Source organism: Strix uralensis, chromosome Z, assembly GCF_047716275.1.
Source record: "Strix uralensis isolate ZFMK-TIS-50842 chromosome Z, bStrUra1, whole genome shotgun sequence".
In the NCBI taxonomy this organism is placed as follows: domain Eukaryota; kingdom Metazoa; phylum Chordata; class Aves; order Strigiformes; family Strigidae; genus Strix; species Strix uralensis.
The window spans coordinates 1,832,227-1,851,385 of record NC_134012.1 but is presented as its reverse complement, the minus strand read 5'-3'; the positions used below and the strand labels follow the sequence as shown (position 1 = coordinate 1,851,385).

Genomic DNA, 19,159 nt, shown 5'->3' with positions numbered 1-19,159 from the left:
CCCATGACATTCAATTGACATAAGCAATCATGTGCTTGTCCTTGTCCACTGTCCCTTGAAAGTTCTGGGGAGCTGCTTTGGTCCTCAACTAAACGATAGGAGAAAAGAACAGAGCTTTGTCAGAGAAGTTTTTCACAACAGGATGTAAAAAGCATGCCCTTTCTTCCTCTGTACTTTCACAATGCCAATGTATCAAAGCAGCCTTTAGCATGTCTTTCTCTCCTCGGTGAAGAGACTCCAGTCACACCACACCTCTAGAACTTAATTTCACCAGAGTTTTCATGTCTTCTTACTGTGACCTAGTTGGAAATGTGTTTACACAGAAGTGACAGTAACTATATAATAAAATATCCATCTCCTGAGCAGCAAGGGCGATAGTATATGAACTACATTAAGCTTATCTGCAGTGTGTACAGCTTGTCATGATTTACAGCTTCCATCAGAGTCTCTCGGGAAGGCTGCAACTGGTGTGTGCTCCAATCACCAACACAGCCACTTTCTTTTTGTGCAAATTTTCAAGTTAAAATTAGCTAAAGTGTTCTTATAACTTTGAGATTCTTTCAAGATCTGATCCACCATTCTCACCAAAGATCTTGGACTCTCCAACTCAATTCAAGACTAATTCAACAGAGCCCAAAACTGATTGATCAGCAGGAGACCTTCTACAGCTCAATGAGAGTTCACTAGATCACATGAAGAAAACAACACCCTCACAGAAAGTTTTCATTTATGTGGAGTATTTCTTGGACACTAACCTTTAATGGATATCAAATTAATGCCAAGGATAAAAATGGGAGTTTTACTTTTCCAAACATGAAGTAAAATTTCCTCAAAATATACTAATTTGACAGAATTAGTACAAGGTTTGAAAAAAGCACCACGTAGGTTTTCACCAAACATTCCACAAAAACACACCTGTAACTGAAGGAACACCATCTACTATCACTGTATAATAGAACATATATCTCTAATAATACTTTGGTAGAAATCCAATTTTTACACTGGAGTTGCAAGGTATATGCTGCTTCTCTTTTGAAAGACAATTTAGAGAGTAAGTGTGTGACGCAAGCACTTTAAATCCCATGCTTGGTTAGCTTACTTGTAGGTCTAACCAACTCCATGTACTTCCAATACTGAAAAACACTATCTAAAAGATGTCATTTATTTAATTTATTTTTTCCTCAAGAAAATTACTCTGCTAAGTCACTTCACTTATTTTTTTAAAACAAACAGTACAAAGAAACTTTATAAAATCAACATGGAAATCAATGTCCTGAAAATGTTTTTCCTGCTAACATCCTAGTCAAAGAGATTTTTAAGAGCTGTAATACGGTTGCATAATTATAAACCATAAGTGGCATAAAAATTAAATGATAACTCCCAGAAACTAAGAACACAAAAGCACCAGCCAACTTTCTCAAGGGATAATTCTGAAAAATTAAAAAAATTAATGGGTATCCTAATCTGCTACTCCTTACCACAGATTGTTATTTTTCATATCATCTTATGAAAATACTGATAATGGACACACCATTAGACAAAAAGCATTAGCAGAGATGGACTAATAGTATCTTCCAGTATTGCAATTCCCAGACTCCAATCCATAGTTAGTTGTATCAAACTATTTTCCTTTCCTTAATAATTGTTTCTGAAACGTCAATATATGTAAAAAGAAGGCAAAAAGACTCATACCCTTTAATGCAGTAGTCTTCTCTTTTTCATCTGGGCCTCCCTGCTGGAGCTGAGCCATCATTACCCAAACTGTCAACAGATTTAAAATACTGAGGTAAATGTACATTGATCTTCGAAGGACAATCTGAAAATCAACAGGAATTGGAAATTAACTAATTTATTGACTTCTGCTTCAACAGATCTCATTTGCTACTGCTTACATCACAAAATAACAGAACTTGTTCCAAAAGAAAAACTTCCCCGAGTATTATAAAACCCTGTGATATGTAAGGTAAAATTAATTTTTTTTTCTTATCCTTCAAAACTTACACTGGACACTCTAAAGTCTCACCACACTACCCTGGATTAAGATGTTTAACAACAAAGTGTGACACACATGCCAGCACCAAGTTTGGTCAAAGATTCAAGTTCAGAAGAATGAACGCTAACTTCTCCCTAATCCTAAAAGGACACGTAGCTAATAGATATTTCTTTGTGATTCTAATGTAACATCAGTAAATGATAAGCCTTTTGGAGAAGCACCACACTTCTCTGTCCAAAGTAGAACACACAAGAAAAACCAAAACATAATCAACAGAACATCCACAATCTTTAATGATTTTCTTCACTAATTAACTCCACTTTATTGTTCTTACTGTGCTATACAGTTTTGTTTTAGTAAAATTACACGGAGCAGTTTTAAACCACTGTGATTTCTACCACACATTATCACCACTGAAATATTCAGAGTAAATGTCCAGGTACAGAATGAACTTCAATATACTGAAGGTGAGAATTTACTTGCAAAATATTTCTAAATTTCTCCTGTCGCACAGAAGGCAACCCAGACATTCAAATCTGCAATCTCTTTCATCTTGAATCTGACACCAAGTGAGAAAACTACATCACAATCACCACTTCTTCCTTCTCAATAAAAAGACTTCTGTGCATTGAATTCATTTTCCCCTTCATCTTTTTTGGTTCTTTGTTTTATCTGTCAGTCATTAACAATTTGTTTTATTCTTCTCCCCAGTATACTTTATCATAGATGAGTTCACAGGAACTGTATCTCTGTAGCAATTTGTAACTTTCAAACAAAGAGTAATAGGATTCACCGACTGTACTACTGGCTCCCTAATACTTACACCTGTAAGAAAGAACCCCAAATTGGTTTCTTTTAAGTAACAGCAGCTCACTGTAAAGGCAGCAGAAAAAAAATTAAAACCAAAGCATAATAAAGACTATTTTTCTACTGTCTTTAGAGAAAGCCTATTACATGACATTTTCTTGTAGATTAAGGAAAAATACAGCAATAAAGGGGGTGATAGTTATTAACTAAGGAGAGGGTTGGGGGGGTGGGTGTTTTGTTTGTTTTTTTAAGTTGGGGTTCAAGAAAGTTCAATAATCCATTCTACAAATTGGACCTATGGGAGACTGACAGCTTCCTCTGCAGAAGGCTGTTCAGATTAAGCTGATGGGAAATGACAGTACACTGCCAAAATTCTTTTAAAGACACAACTCCACCAGGAAAGCTCTGCTTAGATCGTGTACTTGTTAAATTATGACACAACTCAACATGATTCAGTTAAAATGTGCATCTTTTGGCTAACACTTTAATCATGTTAGCACTCATAACAGAAGTAATCAACAAAAATAACAGCAAAACCTCAGAGACTTTTTTGTATTTTCTAGTGTGTAACATAGTTGATGTAAATATTAAAATGACTCAAATGTCAATTCACACATGTGGATGGTTTTAAAGACTTTTCTCAGATGCTTCCAAATGCTCCACTGACAAAAGATCCCCAAATACAAAATCTTGTCCATCATTAGTTTGTACATTTGCAGCACAAAACCATGTACATTCTAGTAAATCATTTAGAAAAGAAACTAACCTACTCCAGTTGAAATTATTAGAAGCGCTAGAAAATGACAGTGATAGTGCTTTGTGATGGTCCAGATGAAAATTATTCTAGTCATACAAACAGGGTAGTCCTCCCTACACAATATTTGAAAATTCATAACTGGGTGCAGGTAGGTTAATGCGGTTACAAAATACATACAGGTGCTCGAAGACTTGTTATTACCCAAGGGAAGAAACATAAAATTTATATGAACAGATTTACCTTTGTAAACTAACCCTCATGCCCTAATCAGATAAATCAATGTAGAAACCAAGAATCCCTGGCATTCTTGTCTCTACAATGCATACCCTTCTTCCTTTAACAGATGAAGACCCTGCCACTCACAAAACAGTAGATAACAGGTTCTCTTGCCAAGCGGGAAGCACCAAAATAAATAAATAAATTGCAATTTAGCTTTGAGAGAGAGAATTTCCCGTTCCTTTTGACAAAGTAAAAAAAACTGTTACAGCAGCCACTGGAGGGAGGACTTGATATTAGAATGAGGATGAAACAAGCACACAGTATTTTATGCATTGTTTGTGTGAACACAGCATTTTGTTGAATCCCTCACTGATATTTGTTGAAATGACAAACAGAAGAAATTAGATGAGAGGGTTGGATTTCCTTTCCTTGACAGACAGGTGTCGAATCAACTATAGGCTGGTGGTGCAGAAATGAACAGTGGGAAAATTATAAAGCTCTCTGAATGGTTGCTTATAGGCAAATGCAGGAATTGCAGTTTATTCTAGGCATGAGTTTCAATCCCCAGTGATCTGCAGTGGCGTACACAGACCACTCCACATAATTCACAAATACCATCATTAAGTTTCCTGTAATAAATATAGATTATTTAAAATGTGTTGTTCTGTACAATTACTAAGATGATTCTTTCAAAAACATCTCTTCTGTGATTGTTTTTTTCATTAGCTACAGCAAGCCTACTCCCTGAAAACCAAGTTACTATTTCACCTGAAGAAATAGTTACAGTAAGTAAATTTATTGCCAAGAGAATGTATATTTATTTGTATGTATCTTGCTTTCCCATGCAAACTTAAGTATTCTGTCACAAAATATCTTATGCATATTCTGTGCCTCTTCAACTCAATGCCCAACAATGCCTAAAATAATTTGACAGCAGAAATACTCTGTTTTCATGGTTTCACATGAGACAACAAGGCTGCATTTTCATCATACCCCTATTAAGGCAGTGTTCACAAACAAATGGTCATTAAATAAAAACAAAACCAGAACACCTACCCCCCCAAAAAAAACCCAAACTAATAATCAAACGTAGCAGAGCTCTGCACACTTAAGGGAATATACATACATATTTCATGTTCTTGTCTGTAAAGCAGCACTGTAAGTTTGGACCACCGAACTTGTGATCATGTAACAGTGCTAGTCTTCAAATCAGACTAGATATCACATCATATATTCCAGCTCTGAAACAAATGCACAAATACAAAGATTTCTACAGACTTCAATGTGTAAATGCAGCTAGAAATGTAGGAAAAAAATGTAGTATATAGATTTTGCTCTACATTAGCAATACCTGAAATTAAGTTAATGCCACAGATGTTCCAAATAAATGCTATAAATAATTGTAGTGCTAACCCACCACAAGTGAGACATAAGAAGAAAACACACAAGTATTTTCAAACAGCTCAAGTCCATCAAGTTTATCTGGACACAACCTGAACAGGAGTCATCAGAATGCTTCTTTGTACTACACTGCTGTATTAGAATACAGTTGAATTAGAGTCTTCTTCTCCAAAGACTGACATCCCAAGCAAGCTAGGGACAAGTATGGGTTAGATTTGTGCAATGTGGCTGGTGACTAAGACCCATTTTTCCTTCAGAGATGGCTGGGTGACAGTTTGGCGCTAGTCTCTTCTCTCTATTGGCTCAACAGAGCAAAAAATACAAACTTTAATCTTAGTATTTTCTGTCTAATTAGATTTTATCTACTCCTGCTTTTAGGGCACTACAGATGACATCAGTAACAACTGCTACAATTAAGTTTGTACTTCACTTTCTTTCACTTATAAGACCCTATTTTCAACTGCTTATACATTTGCCAAACTTCAGCTCCGAAAGCCAATTATTTCCAGTCTGCTTTGGACTAAATGGTTTTGAAAAAGTTCAGCTAAAATATCTACCTCTTGCATAAGAAGGTTCAGAGACAGTATCTTCTGCTCAGTTCTGCTGATGTTAATGAGCAGCTACAGCATCTCCATGTTGCAGAGATCAGAAATTTAGCCAGAGGATCAGCTTAGCAGTGTCTGCCTCCTGCCATTACCCTTAAAGCCTGCCCAGATCTGCTCGAGTAAAAATTGCTTTTTGCACACATTTAATATAGGTTTATTAAGACTTATCAGAATTTCCAGAAAATGTACCTATTTGCCTAGAGCATGCTCCATACAGCTGCAAAAAGCCAGAGGGAAGATGCACAGGAGGGGAGTAATAAATGCTGGAAGAGCAGGATCTTTAACCACTAGAATACAAAGAAACTGGCAAGGATCCCAAAGTCCCTGAATCTCAGTACATCTTCACATTCTACCAAACGGTGGTGGAACCTGCTGATAAAGTACATGACTGCAGCCGACACTAAAGGTTGATTTATTTGCACAGCAGCTACTTTCCTGTGTTATTTACCCCGTAAGCTCAAAAAGCAGGGGACTACGAGCTATGTGCATTAGTGTCCCAACCATGTCAGCAACTCAGTTGTTTACACAAGGCAGAGTCAACACGATTCCATTTAATTATTTCAGTTTAACTTTCCTGAAATGCTGGAAGTGACCTTCATCAACATATGCATGTAAACATGATCAAATAAACATGTCAAAATAATACAAAAAGAGGCAGCACAACCTCAACACAGCCTCTGGGAGGTTTACAGCATGATTGATGATATCAACCAAAGACAAAGTTCAAAATGATCATCAAGAATTCTTCTGTAGTAGCAACAGCTTTAAATAAACGTATTGAGTTTAGCTGGGATAGAGTTAATTTCTTCATAGTAGCTAGTATGGAGCTTCGGATTTGTGCTGGAAACAGTGCTGATGACACAGGGGTGGTTTCGTTACTGCTGAGCAGTGCTCACGCAGAGCCAAGGCCTTTTCTGCCCCTCAGCCCCCCCGCGAGTGGCCGGGGGTGCACAAGGAGTTGGGGGGGGACACAGCCGGGAGAGCTGCCCCAGGGATATTCCACACCATATGGCCTCACGCTCAGCAGACAGAGCTGGGGAAGAAGAAGGAAGGGGGGACGTTCGGAGTGACGGCGTTTCTCTTCCCGAGTCACCGTTATGCGCGATGGAGCCCGGCTGGCCTGGGGATGGGCGAGCACATGCAATTCCTTATTTTGCTTTGCTTGCGTGCACAGCTTTTGCTTTCCCTATTGAACTGTCTTTATCTCAGCCCTTGAGTTTTTTCACTTTCACCCTTCCGATTCTCCTCCCCAGCCCACTGTGGGGAGAGAGAGTGAGCAGCTGGAGGAGGGTCTGGCTGCCTACAGGGACTAAACCACAACAGTGCACAATGCAACACTCTCTTGAATATGCAGAATAACAATAATTAAGTGTATGGAGAACCCTACTTCTGAAAAGGCAGAAGGACTGTTATCTAACAAATCAGGCAAGTGACTCTGCGGACAGAAAAACTGATCCTGCAGTGAAGGCAGGAGAACACTGCCTGGGAGAACTGTGTTCACAGGAACAATCTGCAAGTGTTCTCATGGACTATTCAGCTCCTCAAAATCAAAATGTTCTCAGAGAACCTCTTTTTCTGTATTTCTCATCTTCTGGGCATTCAGTCTGAGTGATTTCCTTCAACGCTCAGAACTATGGACCACTGGACTCCTGTTTTAAGATGAACTTTGAAGAACCTTCCCTAGCTTTCCCAATGCCAGTACCCATGATGAGCAAGACATTAATTTTAAGATGCCTTTCACCACCACCTTCATCTAAAAGACCAGTAAGAATCCTCCAAAAGCAGCAGATGCTAGAGATAATTCAAGGAATTAACGTTTATGAAGAACTAACACTCTGCAACTGAAGCCTCAGAAAAAGCCCATGTAACGTGTAATAATGATACATTCAGTGCACAGTTTGTATTGTGTTGTTCCATTAGTGCATGGGGCTACATCTCAGTTGATGAGAACACAAATTTTGAAGCAATATAATTATTTGGAAAACAGTTGTGTGAAATGCTCTTTAATTACAGAATCAGATTTTCCTGCCAGTGTACGTTGCAAGGATGAGTCACAAGGACTTGGCACAATATTACTTCATAATATACCTGAAATTGCCCTGTGATAGTTTATTTGAAAAAACTGTTTTGGAGGAGATTTTAAGATGATTGCAGTAGACTGTTCGTTTTAACGGGATTCTGACTTGAAAGATGGGGTGGAGAAGACTGACTCTCAATAGCATCATCTGTGTACATACTAAGCAGTTACAGGACAAAGCCAGAATTTTTAATCTTTTTTTTAATATCTTCTCTCAAGCAATCCCATGGGTCAACTAGGAGAGAAAAAGGCCTCTGAACACGGAAAAACTCGAAGACTATTAAAAGAGCCTTCTCTTAGGAGAGACACCAAAGTAATTTGCAGGACAGCCACAGAAGAAGAGAGAAAGAGAGAGACTGGAAAACTCTAGGGAAATGATTTCTGCTTAGGCTACCATCAAAAGCTGCTAAAAAACCCTAGACATATGCATATGTGTTTAGTACTTTAAAATCACTTTTTTTCTCTCCCCCTTTGCTCTTAAGTACTAGTGCGACTTTCAGAAGGGCTGTCTGCCATTAACTGAAGACTCCTGAAAGAAGACAGACAAATCAGCTGCAAATGCAGTGAGTCCAGGTCTGTAGCCCAGATCCTCATACACAGAGAGGTATTTCTAATTCTACTGCAGACTCCGTGCTGAGGAGGTGCACAGAAAGAGACTATGGAAGGGTAAGAAGTGCACCCAGCTTTCTGCAACATACCTGTTTCCTCCAACACCTCCCAGAATGTGCACATGCAAAGAATAAATATCACCACCCCACTTGGCTACTCTGCTTCTAGCACAGATACTCTGGTGACACAGAAATATCCAAAATAGATGGATTCTACGTGGAATCAAATCATGCACAACTGAAATGAGCAAGCAGGGGCACTGAAGTCACCAGTTCATCAAAATACCCCAAATTCCCACAGTGTACATACCTCCTCTTTGCGGGAGTGTCCACCTCAGGAAATCTGCCTTTACAGCTCTGCTCCCAGCTTTTCCTGCTGTAGGACACCCATCTTTAATTTTATAATTTCTCCCAGCTTTACTAATATAGTATCTCAAATGTCTTTGCTCTGCCCTCTACCTGAGAGGCAGTTTACGTAATCTGGCCAGCTGAACCAAGAAGTTTAGAAGCTTCATCTCAACTATCTGGTAGGCAAAGCAAATGGCCCTGTGAAACACATGCAGTCCACAGATTTACTGCTGCTGGATTGTCATAAAGCAGCACTACATTATTTTTTTATATATATATATATATATATATATAAACAAAGTGAATAATGTAAGTACACTATCCTTTTAGCTCAATGTTTAAATTTTGATCTTAAAATTCTGACTGCATCACGCTTGTGTTTTTGATTTTTTCACATAGTAGATCTTCCTTTACTTTCTATTACAAAACAATAAAAAGAACAAAGATAAAAAAGCAAGGCAAATAAATTTCATTTTCCTTACTGGTTCAGCTTTAAAAATTTAAAATCTAATATCTGTATTTAAAATATTCCATTAATTGCCTAAGTCAGTAACTGTAATCAGACTGTAGACGGCTCTGCTACTGCCCAATCTACAACCTAGCTATCTCTGCCCAGAGCCATGACTGCCAACAGCTCTAGCCATGGCATCCTAGGGCAGCCTAGGTTGGAAAAGATCTCTGGAAGCGATCTGGTCTTGAACCTTCTGTCAGAACTTACTTGATTAGGCCTTACAGGGACTTGTATCAGGTAAGTCGAGATGCTGCCAAGATGAGCCTTCAATACTTCCAGTCAGGGAGATTCCACCACGCCTTTGAGGAACTTACTCCAGTGTTCAATATTGCCAACAGATTTTCTTTTTCTTATACCCAGATGAAATTTATCCTCCCACCATGCACCCTTGTGAAGAGAAAACAACTCCTCCTCCATAACTACTTTCTAGGTATTGGATGACTAATGAAATTTCTCCAAGCCTTCTCTCCTCTACAAACTTCCCTGAACCGTTCTCCAAATGTCAAGTTCCCCAACGTGCTAATCATCCTTGTAGCATACTAATCATCCTGGTGGCCACCCGCTGGACCTCCTCCAAGTTTGCAATGTCTCTCTTGAAATCAGGGGACAAACCAGAGACAGCACCCTAGGTACGCTCGTACCAATAGAGCGGAGGACTCCGTTGGCCTTCGTGCTCACACAGGCACTGTTCAGCTTGCCATCCAACAGCATCTCCACCTCCTTTTTAGTAGAGCTACACCCCAGCCAGCTATACCCCAGCCTGCACTGCTGTTTGGGAATTATACCTTTGTCAATGCACAACTTTGCACGTATCTTTGTCATAACTTAGGCAATTCCTCCCGGCCCAGTCTTCCACCCTGCACGACAGATGAGGGATTACTGCTGTGTACAAATACAGATGATAATTATGACAATGAATCTGGCAGTTTCATTTGTCCCTGTGATTTGAACTCCAGAAGAAAAAACTGGGGAACAACTGTTCTCTTTTTATTCTGGATCCTTTTGCCATATTGATAGCTTTTATTTGCCATGCTATTAAGCAAAGTTACTGAAACACAGTCCTTGAAAAAATTAAATTCTACCTGTTACATGAACTACTTCAATGAGGTTGAACGGATGTATGAAACGGTTTGGTTTAGCCTCAAGCCTAAACACTCTGTCCTAGTAGTAACCACTCCAAGACAAGGGCTAAAGAAACTTCATCAATCATTCTAAACAATCTTGTAAAACTCTCTATTTTGTGGAAAACATTGCATTTCCCACCACTTTGAATAAATACCTACTAAGGAGGAGAACCATCTTAAATAGGTGCAGAATATGTGACAGAGCAGAGTTCAGCCAAGTATTGCCAGGCTCAAAGGTGCAGATGAAAGCAGCAGATGACTAGAAAGAAAAAGACTGGAGATGCAACTCAGTTTGACAAAAAAAAGCATCATGAAAAATTAATGATTTTTGCTTGGAAGGTTCACACTTCCAGGCCAGACAGGCCCACAAAATTGATTAGAATTACTCCCTGTTTATCAGAGGCCTTTTATTTCCTTCAGCTAACAAATTCTGAGACCAGTAACCTGTGCTTAACCACAGCAGTTCTTCCAGAAAGGCATCCACTCCCAAATTCAAGTTACTAAGAGCTAAAGAGTCCATCTCTTGCTGTGATAGTCTGAAAGGCTAGTCACTGTCTTTCGTACTTCATTTCCAGTTTGAATTACTCTGGCTTCAGGTTTCAGGCACTAGTTACTACTCTGCCTTTGTATGTTAAGTTTTGTCTCTCTACGTTCCCCTTACTTGATTAGATCCTGCAGTCAAGTTCTTTGTCCTGGTAAACGAAACAAGCTTAGCAGAGTCTCTTTCTATGAAATTTTGATTCTGACTCAAAGTAATTTTTTCCAGTTTCTCTGTCCCCTTCCATTTTTAAGTCCCAACTGAAAGCATTATGCAAGCCAAACTCCACAGGACAAACACCTCTTGAGTGGCAGCTTCCCAGGGAAGTTCCCCATTTTTCCTGATTACCTTGTTTCAGTTCTGAAAACCTGACCTGCTTTTTTAATTTAGTTTTTTAGACTGTAAACCTAAATTGCTAAATAACTGGGTAATACCAAATAGATTCTTCACTATTTTTTTACTGATCATGGGTTTAAACCAAATGTTACCAGTAATGATTTAACATTATTTCCCAAGATCACTCCTAGTATTTATGAAAGACTACCACTCCTAAAAACTGTTACTTAAAACTTTTTCAGAAAGACATTAAGTGCCTCGTGACGTGGCTATTTTACTGATAGTAAGCAGTCTTGAAGTTTGAATGAGAGTTATCTTCTCCCTTTACAAAATCTTAAATCTATTATACTGAAGCAGTAGCTGTAATCAAGCAAACTCGATTATCTGAACAGTTTATTCTGTCATTTAATTATTTATTAACAGACTTTTCCATTAGATCCCCTTATTTTACCCAAGCTGTGACAGTCAGCTGAACTTTTATTGTCTGGATGAACCATTATCTTCTACCAAGTACTGACACACCATCAGCACTTTTCTCATCTTCTAGGATTTCCTTATCATTCCAAATATTATTTAAAATGAGTAACAAAGGACTTCTCTTAAAACCTCTTTTATAACTCTTTGGGTTAACATTAATAAATAATCACTCTCAGAAAAGACAATGACTAATCATTAAGTTACAGGAAGTAGTGGACTTCATAACTCTTCCAGGCTGCAACAAGATGCCTTTTTAGAAGGAATGCTGCTGTTAAAAACAGCTCATTGATTTGAATAGCATGGTAGCTGAAAAATGTAACAGCTACAACAGCGTTTATTGATAAAAGAACAGTAATTACAGGACGAGGGTAAACAATCCATTGCGTTATTCTACCTTCACATCACCTTATGATCAGATCGGTAATGTAAAACCCTAAAAAGTCATGTAAACAAAACACCTGTGTACTAAGGCATGTCCATGTTAAAGTTCTTATTTTTATGTCAACCTCTACAGCAGCTGATCATACTGCTTCCCAAGACTGCATGAAAATTAACACAAGAAAAGCGGAGATACGTTATACAGTGTGTCGCATGGAAAAAATATGAACCAGCATCAGCCTCACTGAATGCAACAAGAGACTCCTGAAAAGCACATTATAGGCATTATAAACATTATCTCACATAACTGATAGCTTTCAATAAAATCCGCACTAAAGTAGCACCACCTTTAAAGTATTCTTACATAAACAAGAATTCTTTTTTTTTTTAATTAAATGAAAGCTGTACCAAGCATTATAAGGTCACATTAGCAGTATAAACACAGGACAAAATGAATCTGCAATGAAAAATACCTCGTCAACTACCAAGAACACCACAGGAAAAAAACATTGCAAGAATCTATCCACATGATAACGTAGCCAACCCTCCAATCCTTTATGTTTTTAACCTACTCCAGAATGAAAGCAGAAGACACATTTCAGTTACAACAGCTGAAAGATGTGAGGTAGTCTGAAGAAGCAAAAACCTTTTGTCCTAAATCCCTTGTGCTTGAGAAGGAGGAAAAAAGAAGAGAAAGAAAATCTTAGAGAAACCAAAATTTTCAGACTCTCCATGCTCTGTTACTAAATTCTACTGTAAACCATGAAAAAGGATACAGAAAAAAAAGCCAAGAAAATGAGGGTGAAAAGCAGATGGAAAGCAATTTTTCAAAAAAACCCCCAAACCTTGTTAATAAAAGATCAGCAACGCTGACAAAATATATACTTTCTTGACATAAATGAATTTTAGCAGACTTGGTACAAATCTGGAAGGTGCCACAAAAAAAAATCTGATAAAGATTAAAAAAAAAATGGGGAGTGGGCAGAGGACAGAGCATTGTCCTTGGAGGCATTCAGAACCAAAAGCACCTAAAAACTTAAGCAGCACAAACTCCACATCCAAAATTATCTGTAATTAGGATTTAAGTGCTTTAAAACCAAGCCGAGTATAGCAGAGAAATATTAGTCTTATATTCCCGGTAAAATGTGTCTTAACTAGCCAGGTGTTTAACTACCGTGAGAATTAGGGATAAGCTTCAAACTACATGGAAAGCAACTACCAAAATAAGTCTATACCTAAAAATTACTCAACTTCAAAATATTTCTCAATCTTGCAAGAATCAGCTGAAGCAAATTTCTCCATTCCAATGGATACGCTTTTTGTGCTACTGTTTCTGAAACTTCACAAAACATAACGAATATTATTTCAAGCTACTGAAGTTTGGAAAGGGAAAAACCCATGTTTTAGAAGAAAGTAGGAAATATTTTCTAGACCACATATCTGATGTTGCTCAAAAATTTAAAATGAGACCTGAAGAAAGAAATTAGTGAAGAAGACCCTGGCAATGACATCCTGCTTGAGGAAAAGCCTGTAGGTTGAGGGGTGTGATCCCTCTCCTCTACTCTGCACACCTGGAGTGCTGTGTCCAGTTCCAGGCTCCCCAGTACAACAGACATGGACACACTGGAGCGAGAGCAGCAAAGGGTTGCAAAGACATTTAAGGGCCTGGAGCATCTGATGTCCGAGGAGACACATGTTCAGCCTGGAGAAGAGAAGACTCAGGGTGGGGTGGGGGGGAGCCTTATCAATGGCAATTAAATGCCTGATGAGGAGAGGAAAGACCACTGAGCCAAGAGTCCTCTCAGCGGTGCCCAGTGAGAAGGCAACAGGCAATGGGCACAAACTGGATGTTTGAACACAACTCTTGAGCATAACCCCTTACTCTAAGGGTGATCAAACACTGGAACAGGCACACCACGAGGTTACAGAGTCTCTGACCCTGGAGATATTCAAAACTTAGTGAACACGGCCATGAGTAATCTGCTCCAGGTGACCCTGCTCTGGGCACTGGGTTGGACTAGGCAATCTCCAGAGGTCCTTGCCAACCTCAACCACTCTGTCGTTCTTTGAAGGTAAGAAAAATTAAAAGTGCACAACGGATGAATACGCAAAAAGTATGTGTGTGTGTGTGTACTTACACGTATCTTAGTTACCTCCCACAATAGCAATGAACAGCTTCTAACAAGGGATGTAAGAATCATTATGAACAGCATGTGGTTGAGCAAGAATTAAGAGCTTGTGGTCCCAGGGGTTTCAGTTTTGGTTTAGGAATTTATTTCTGATTCTGATTCTTCAATGTGTGTGAACCAGCCAAAATTTATTATCATGAAACTGTCAAAAGCATCAGGGTCACAGCCATGACAAATCTGTGAAAGCTGAAAACACTGCATATTACTCATTCTACTGGCAACAAATCTTTTAAGTGCATTAGAACACCTTCAAGCTGGTTAAAATAATCTTGCAGATGAATAAAACCTTAAGAAGTGTCCATATCATGTTTCTATAGATGAGAGCATATGCTTAATCTGTGTGTCTTCCTTACTCAAAGCACTATAAAAACATTGTCAAGTCTACAGGTATCAGGAAATAACAAAATTAAGGTTACCTGCACAAACTTAGTTTGGCAGCCATGCACTAAACTCCAGTCTTATACAAAAAACAATGTGGAGAAAATAAAAATGAGGAAAGAAGTCAGCTCATTCTCTCCTACTTCTCTAAGTTAGTGTTAACTATATCTAAGTTTCTGTCCAGTGTGGTCTTACCTTAATTCTTTTCAAAAAAATACCCATAATGAACACTGCACAAGCTCCCTGAAGATAAGCTCATGTTGTTAGCTAAGCTCACGCTTGAACCTCTTCTTGTGTCCCAATGGACACCCAAACCATCAGACCTTTTGCTGTACTTCCGCCAACTGCGGTTGACATCCCTGAGGAACGGAAGGCAAGAGGAAACCTCCCCCACCAAAGCTGAAGTTCTCTCCATGCAAGGTGGATGGTAGTGCACACTCTCCAGCAATGACAGAGAAACCACTTCCCCCAGTATTACCGACAACAAAACCACCCTGTTTGACATAGTATGAGTATTTTGGCTATAAACAGAAATCTGTTCCAATGTCAAACTACCCTTTTCAGCAGAGTATTTTTCCTAACTCTTGCCAGAGCCCTTCACTTCCTGACACTTAGGAAGTTTACGCCCTTTCTCTTTGCAGCAACCCTTCCCATACCTGGAGGCTGCTTTCACGTCTGTCTTGGTCCCCTCTCATCTGAGCAAACTACTCTCTCTGCCTTTCCACATCACACTTTTTTATTCCAGACTTCTGAAGATTCTTGTTGCTTTCCCCTGGAAGACTCTCCCATGGGGTCAAACCATTTCTTAAATGTGATGCCCAAAACTGATGAAGCCCAAGCAATGTGGAGTAGAGTGAAATTATGTGACATGTTTAAATATGCCCCTTCTAACTATACATCCCAGAAGAATGATTACCCATATTGCAACAGCACAGTGCTACTGACGCATGTTCAGACTATGATTCACCTAAAAAATCTGGGATTATTTTTTCTAGAATTATTGCTAGTTTGTACTTATGTAGGGAACTATCTAATCTAAGCACAGTACTTTGCATTTGTCCTTTTAAACAGTATTATTTCTTTTATGTTGTTTCTCTAATTTCTCTAAGTCATGTGAAATTTTAAATTTATTCTTCAAAAAACTTGAATCCTCTCCCAGCCTTGTACTCTCTGTCAAATTAACGATGCACTTTTTATACCATCATCATCAAAGTCATTAACAAAATGAAGGTGTGATGGGTTGACCCTGGCTGGATGCCATGCGCCCACCAAAGCCGCTCTATCACTCTCCTGAGCTCAGGGGGGAGAGAAAATACAACGAAAGGCTCGTGGGTCGAGATAAGGACAGGGAGGGATCACTCACCAATTACCATCATAGGCAAACCAGACTTGACTTGGGGAAATGAGTTTAATTTACCACCAATCAAATCAGAGTAGGGTAATGAGAAATAAACCCAAGTTTTAAAATGCCTCCCCCCACCCCTCCCTTCTTCCCGGGCTCAGCTTTGCTCCCAATTCCTCTCCCTGCTCTGCCCCAGCACGCAGGGGGATGGGGATGGGGGTTGTGGTCAGTTCCTCACCCGTTGTCTCTGCCGCTCCTTCCTCCTCAGGGGAGGACTCCTCACACTCCTCCCCTGCTCCAGCGTGGGCTCCCTCCCACAGCAGACAGTTCTGCATGAACTTCTCCCCCGTGAGTCCTTCCCACGGGCTGCAGCTCCATGAACTCCAGTGTGGGTCCTCTGTGGGGCCACAGCTCCTGCCAGGACCCTGCTCCAGCGCGGGCTTCCCACGGGGTCACAGCCTCCTTGGGCACATCCCCTGCTCTGGCGTGGGCCTCCCTGGGTGCAGGGCACAGCTGCCTCACCGTGGTCTTCCCCACGGGCTGCAGGGGAGTCTCTGCTGGGGCGCCTGCTGCACCTCCTCCCCCTCCTTCCTCCGTGCCCCTGGTGTCTGCACAGGGGTTTCTCTCGCCTCTTCTCACTCCTCTCTGCGGCTGCTGCTGCTCAGTTTTCCCCCTTCTCAGACCCGTTACCCAGAGGCGCTGCCACCGTGGCTGATGGGCTGGGCCTTGGCCAGCGGTGGGTCTGTCTCGGCGCCGGCTGGCGTTGGCTCTGCGGGACATGGGGAAGCTTCCAGCAGCTTCTCACAGAAGCCACCCCTGTAGCCCCGCCACTACCAAACCCTTGCCATGCAAACCCCATACAGAAGACATAATCAGATCTGTTTTTTTCCACTGCATTTCTGCCTTTGTCAATGCACAGAATGAAGGTGCTCACTTGGTAAGGAGTTATTCAGTTTTTTGTCTGACCCTCCTCTCTTGAGCCTTAAGTATGAACCTAATGTTTCTGCCATCCTCAGTTCCTCCTCCCCCACATCTAAGTGCCTCTCAATCATCCTCTCCTATTTCTCTCACAAGCTCCCAGTCCCACTTGGCTTCATTCCACCCTGAAGGCTTCTAGTGCCATCCCACCCCCTCCCCAAGGCGTCCTCATTCGTCCTTTCATTTCAAGTGCTTTCACAGAGATACTGCCAACTCAATTCCTCCTTCCAAACTTCCCCGCGTCCACTCTACTCCAGTCCCCTGGTTTCATTCATCCAGCCATAACAGAACGAGCACAGCAATAACAAAGCCACTGAGTATTTTCCTCAGACCAAAGTCCCCGATGTCCACTTCTCCTGGTCACCCTCACCACAGCGATCACAGGTGGAACAAGCACACTTGGTTGTTCTGTGGTGCTGGTAGACATGTCCAAACAACAAAAAGGGCACAGCACGTCCTGTACAGGTAGGATCACTGGAGAGTTTTACATAATAAAACCGAAGTTGATACCTGACACAAAAGTAGGCCTTGCCAAATATCGTGTTTCCAATCCAAAACGCAGAGGCACTGCACCACAGCATCATGTATACTGGAAGGGACCTTTGGAGGTCCCCTTGTCCAATCTGAAAAAGCAGGTTTTACCAGAACAGCTGGCTTCGGTACTTGTCCAGAGAAGTTCTGAACACGTGCAATTCCACAACTTCTCTGGGCCCCATCCCCATGGTCAATCACCCTCACGGTAAATTTTTATAGGGGGTTATATCTACCAGCATTTCCCATAAAGTAAAACATTAAAATGTATTTATCTGCTATCCTATACTGCTATAGAACAGCAGATAAATGCAATTTAGAACAAGCACACAAAGAAAAAATACTGTGTTATCTATACCATGGTCCTGTTCTGGAAAGCTGGATAGTTTAACACCAGCACACACATAAAGCTTTCTTATGTTGCTGTTAGTAGTAGTACTCTTTAAAGACTGTCATTCCCAGGAATTTTCTAAACAATGTTCTGTTAAATGTTTCCGCTGGACATCACTGGGGAGGCAAAATCTGAGCTTCTCAAAGGAATGTGCTACTAGCTTTGAAAAATTCAATTTTTGTCTGATACAAACAAGGTAATCTCTCTCATCCCAAGAAAATGAAGGTATGGGTTGCTATAATTAAAGAACTGGACTTCACACCTCAGCGTATTTCTATTCCTCCCCTCCTCCCTTGACCAACTATCTCACACAGGCAGGAATTCAAACCTGGTTATTTTGGTGTGGTCCTCTCAACGATTACTCCTTAGGGAGTTATCCTGATTTTTATGACTACTTAAATATTCACCAGAAAGAAAGACAAGGAGAACAGAACTAACAGAACAAAGAATGAAAAGACAAAAATTTTAAAAAAATCTTTTAATTGCCCACAGAATGATGTTGGGAAGATAATGAGCAAGAACTTAAAGCACTCCTGCAGGAACATACGTTCAACCTATCTGATATTAGTGAAGTTGGTGGGATGATTCACATGAATGTAATGCTAGAAATCAAGATATAACCTCTTTAGAAAGAGCAACAATGGAGAACAAATGGCACTGTGTGCCAAAAATGTCATTGTCTGTTTCTGAGTCACTGACAACAGAAAATCATGTCTTAAGAAATAAAGTACAAGTCAGGATACTAGCTGGGGCTTGCTACAGATACGAAATCTCACATAGCATGGTGCTTAAGCATCTATTGCATCTTGTTGGAAATAAAAGTTTCATTATCACAGTGGACATAACACCGAGTGAGATAACCTGGAGCTTTCATGCTGCCATTATCAGAACATGCTTGAAATTTCTAAAAATTGAGGACAATTTCTTATGCTGAGAAATGTTAAATCCAACTCAAGGGAAAGCTGTGTTCGACTTCATCCGGACAGATAACAAGTACCCCACTGTGTCACAGAGAACAAATAGAGAACAAAGACCGTTCCTGCCCCCAGGTCTTAGAATCAAAGGACATATTCCCAAACATATCTTTGCAAAACGACTTAAGCGGTCCCACCCCCTGCCCACGCTACCCCCTTAGCTGTGCTGACAGAACTGTTTGTAGCAATGCACAGTG

At 40.2% G+C, this 19,159-nt stretch overlaps 1 protein-coding gene across 6 annotated transcripts in view; it reads right to left on the bottom strand.

Annotated features, from left to right (window-relative positions):
• The window catches only part of ARB2A (ARB2 cotranscriptional regulator A), a 268,419-nt gene that overhangs the window by 243,015 nt on the left and 6,245 nt on the right, over positions 1 to 19,159 (bottom strand). For 3 of the 6 annotated variants that reach the window (XM_074856309.1, XM_074856310.1, XM_074856311.1), the window contains exon 2: positions 1,693 to 1,816. The exons of 1 other annotated variant lie outside the window; for it this stretch is intronic. In XM_074856309.1, the coding sequence (XP_074712410.1) occupies positions 1,693 to 1,798 (106 nt within the window). In that variant the 5' untranslated portion in view covers positions 1,799 to 1,816. The remainder of the gene's footprint in view (positions 1 to 1,692; positions 1,817 to 19,159) is intronic. 2 more of the 6 variants (XM_074856313.1, XM_074856312.1) reach the window with 1 other exon arrangement.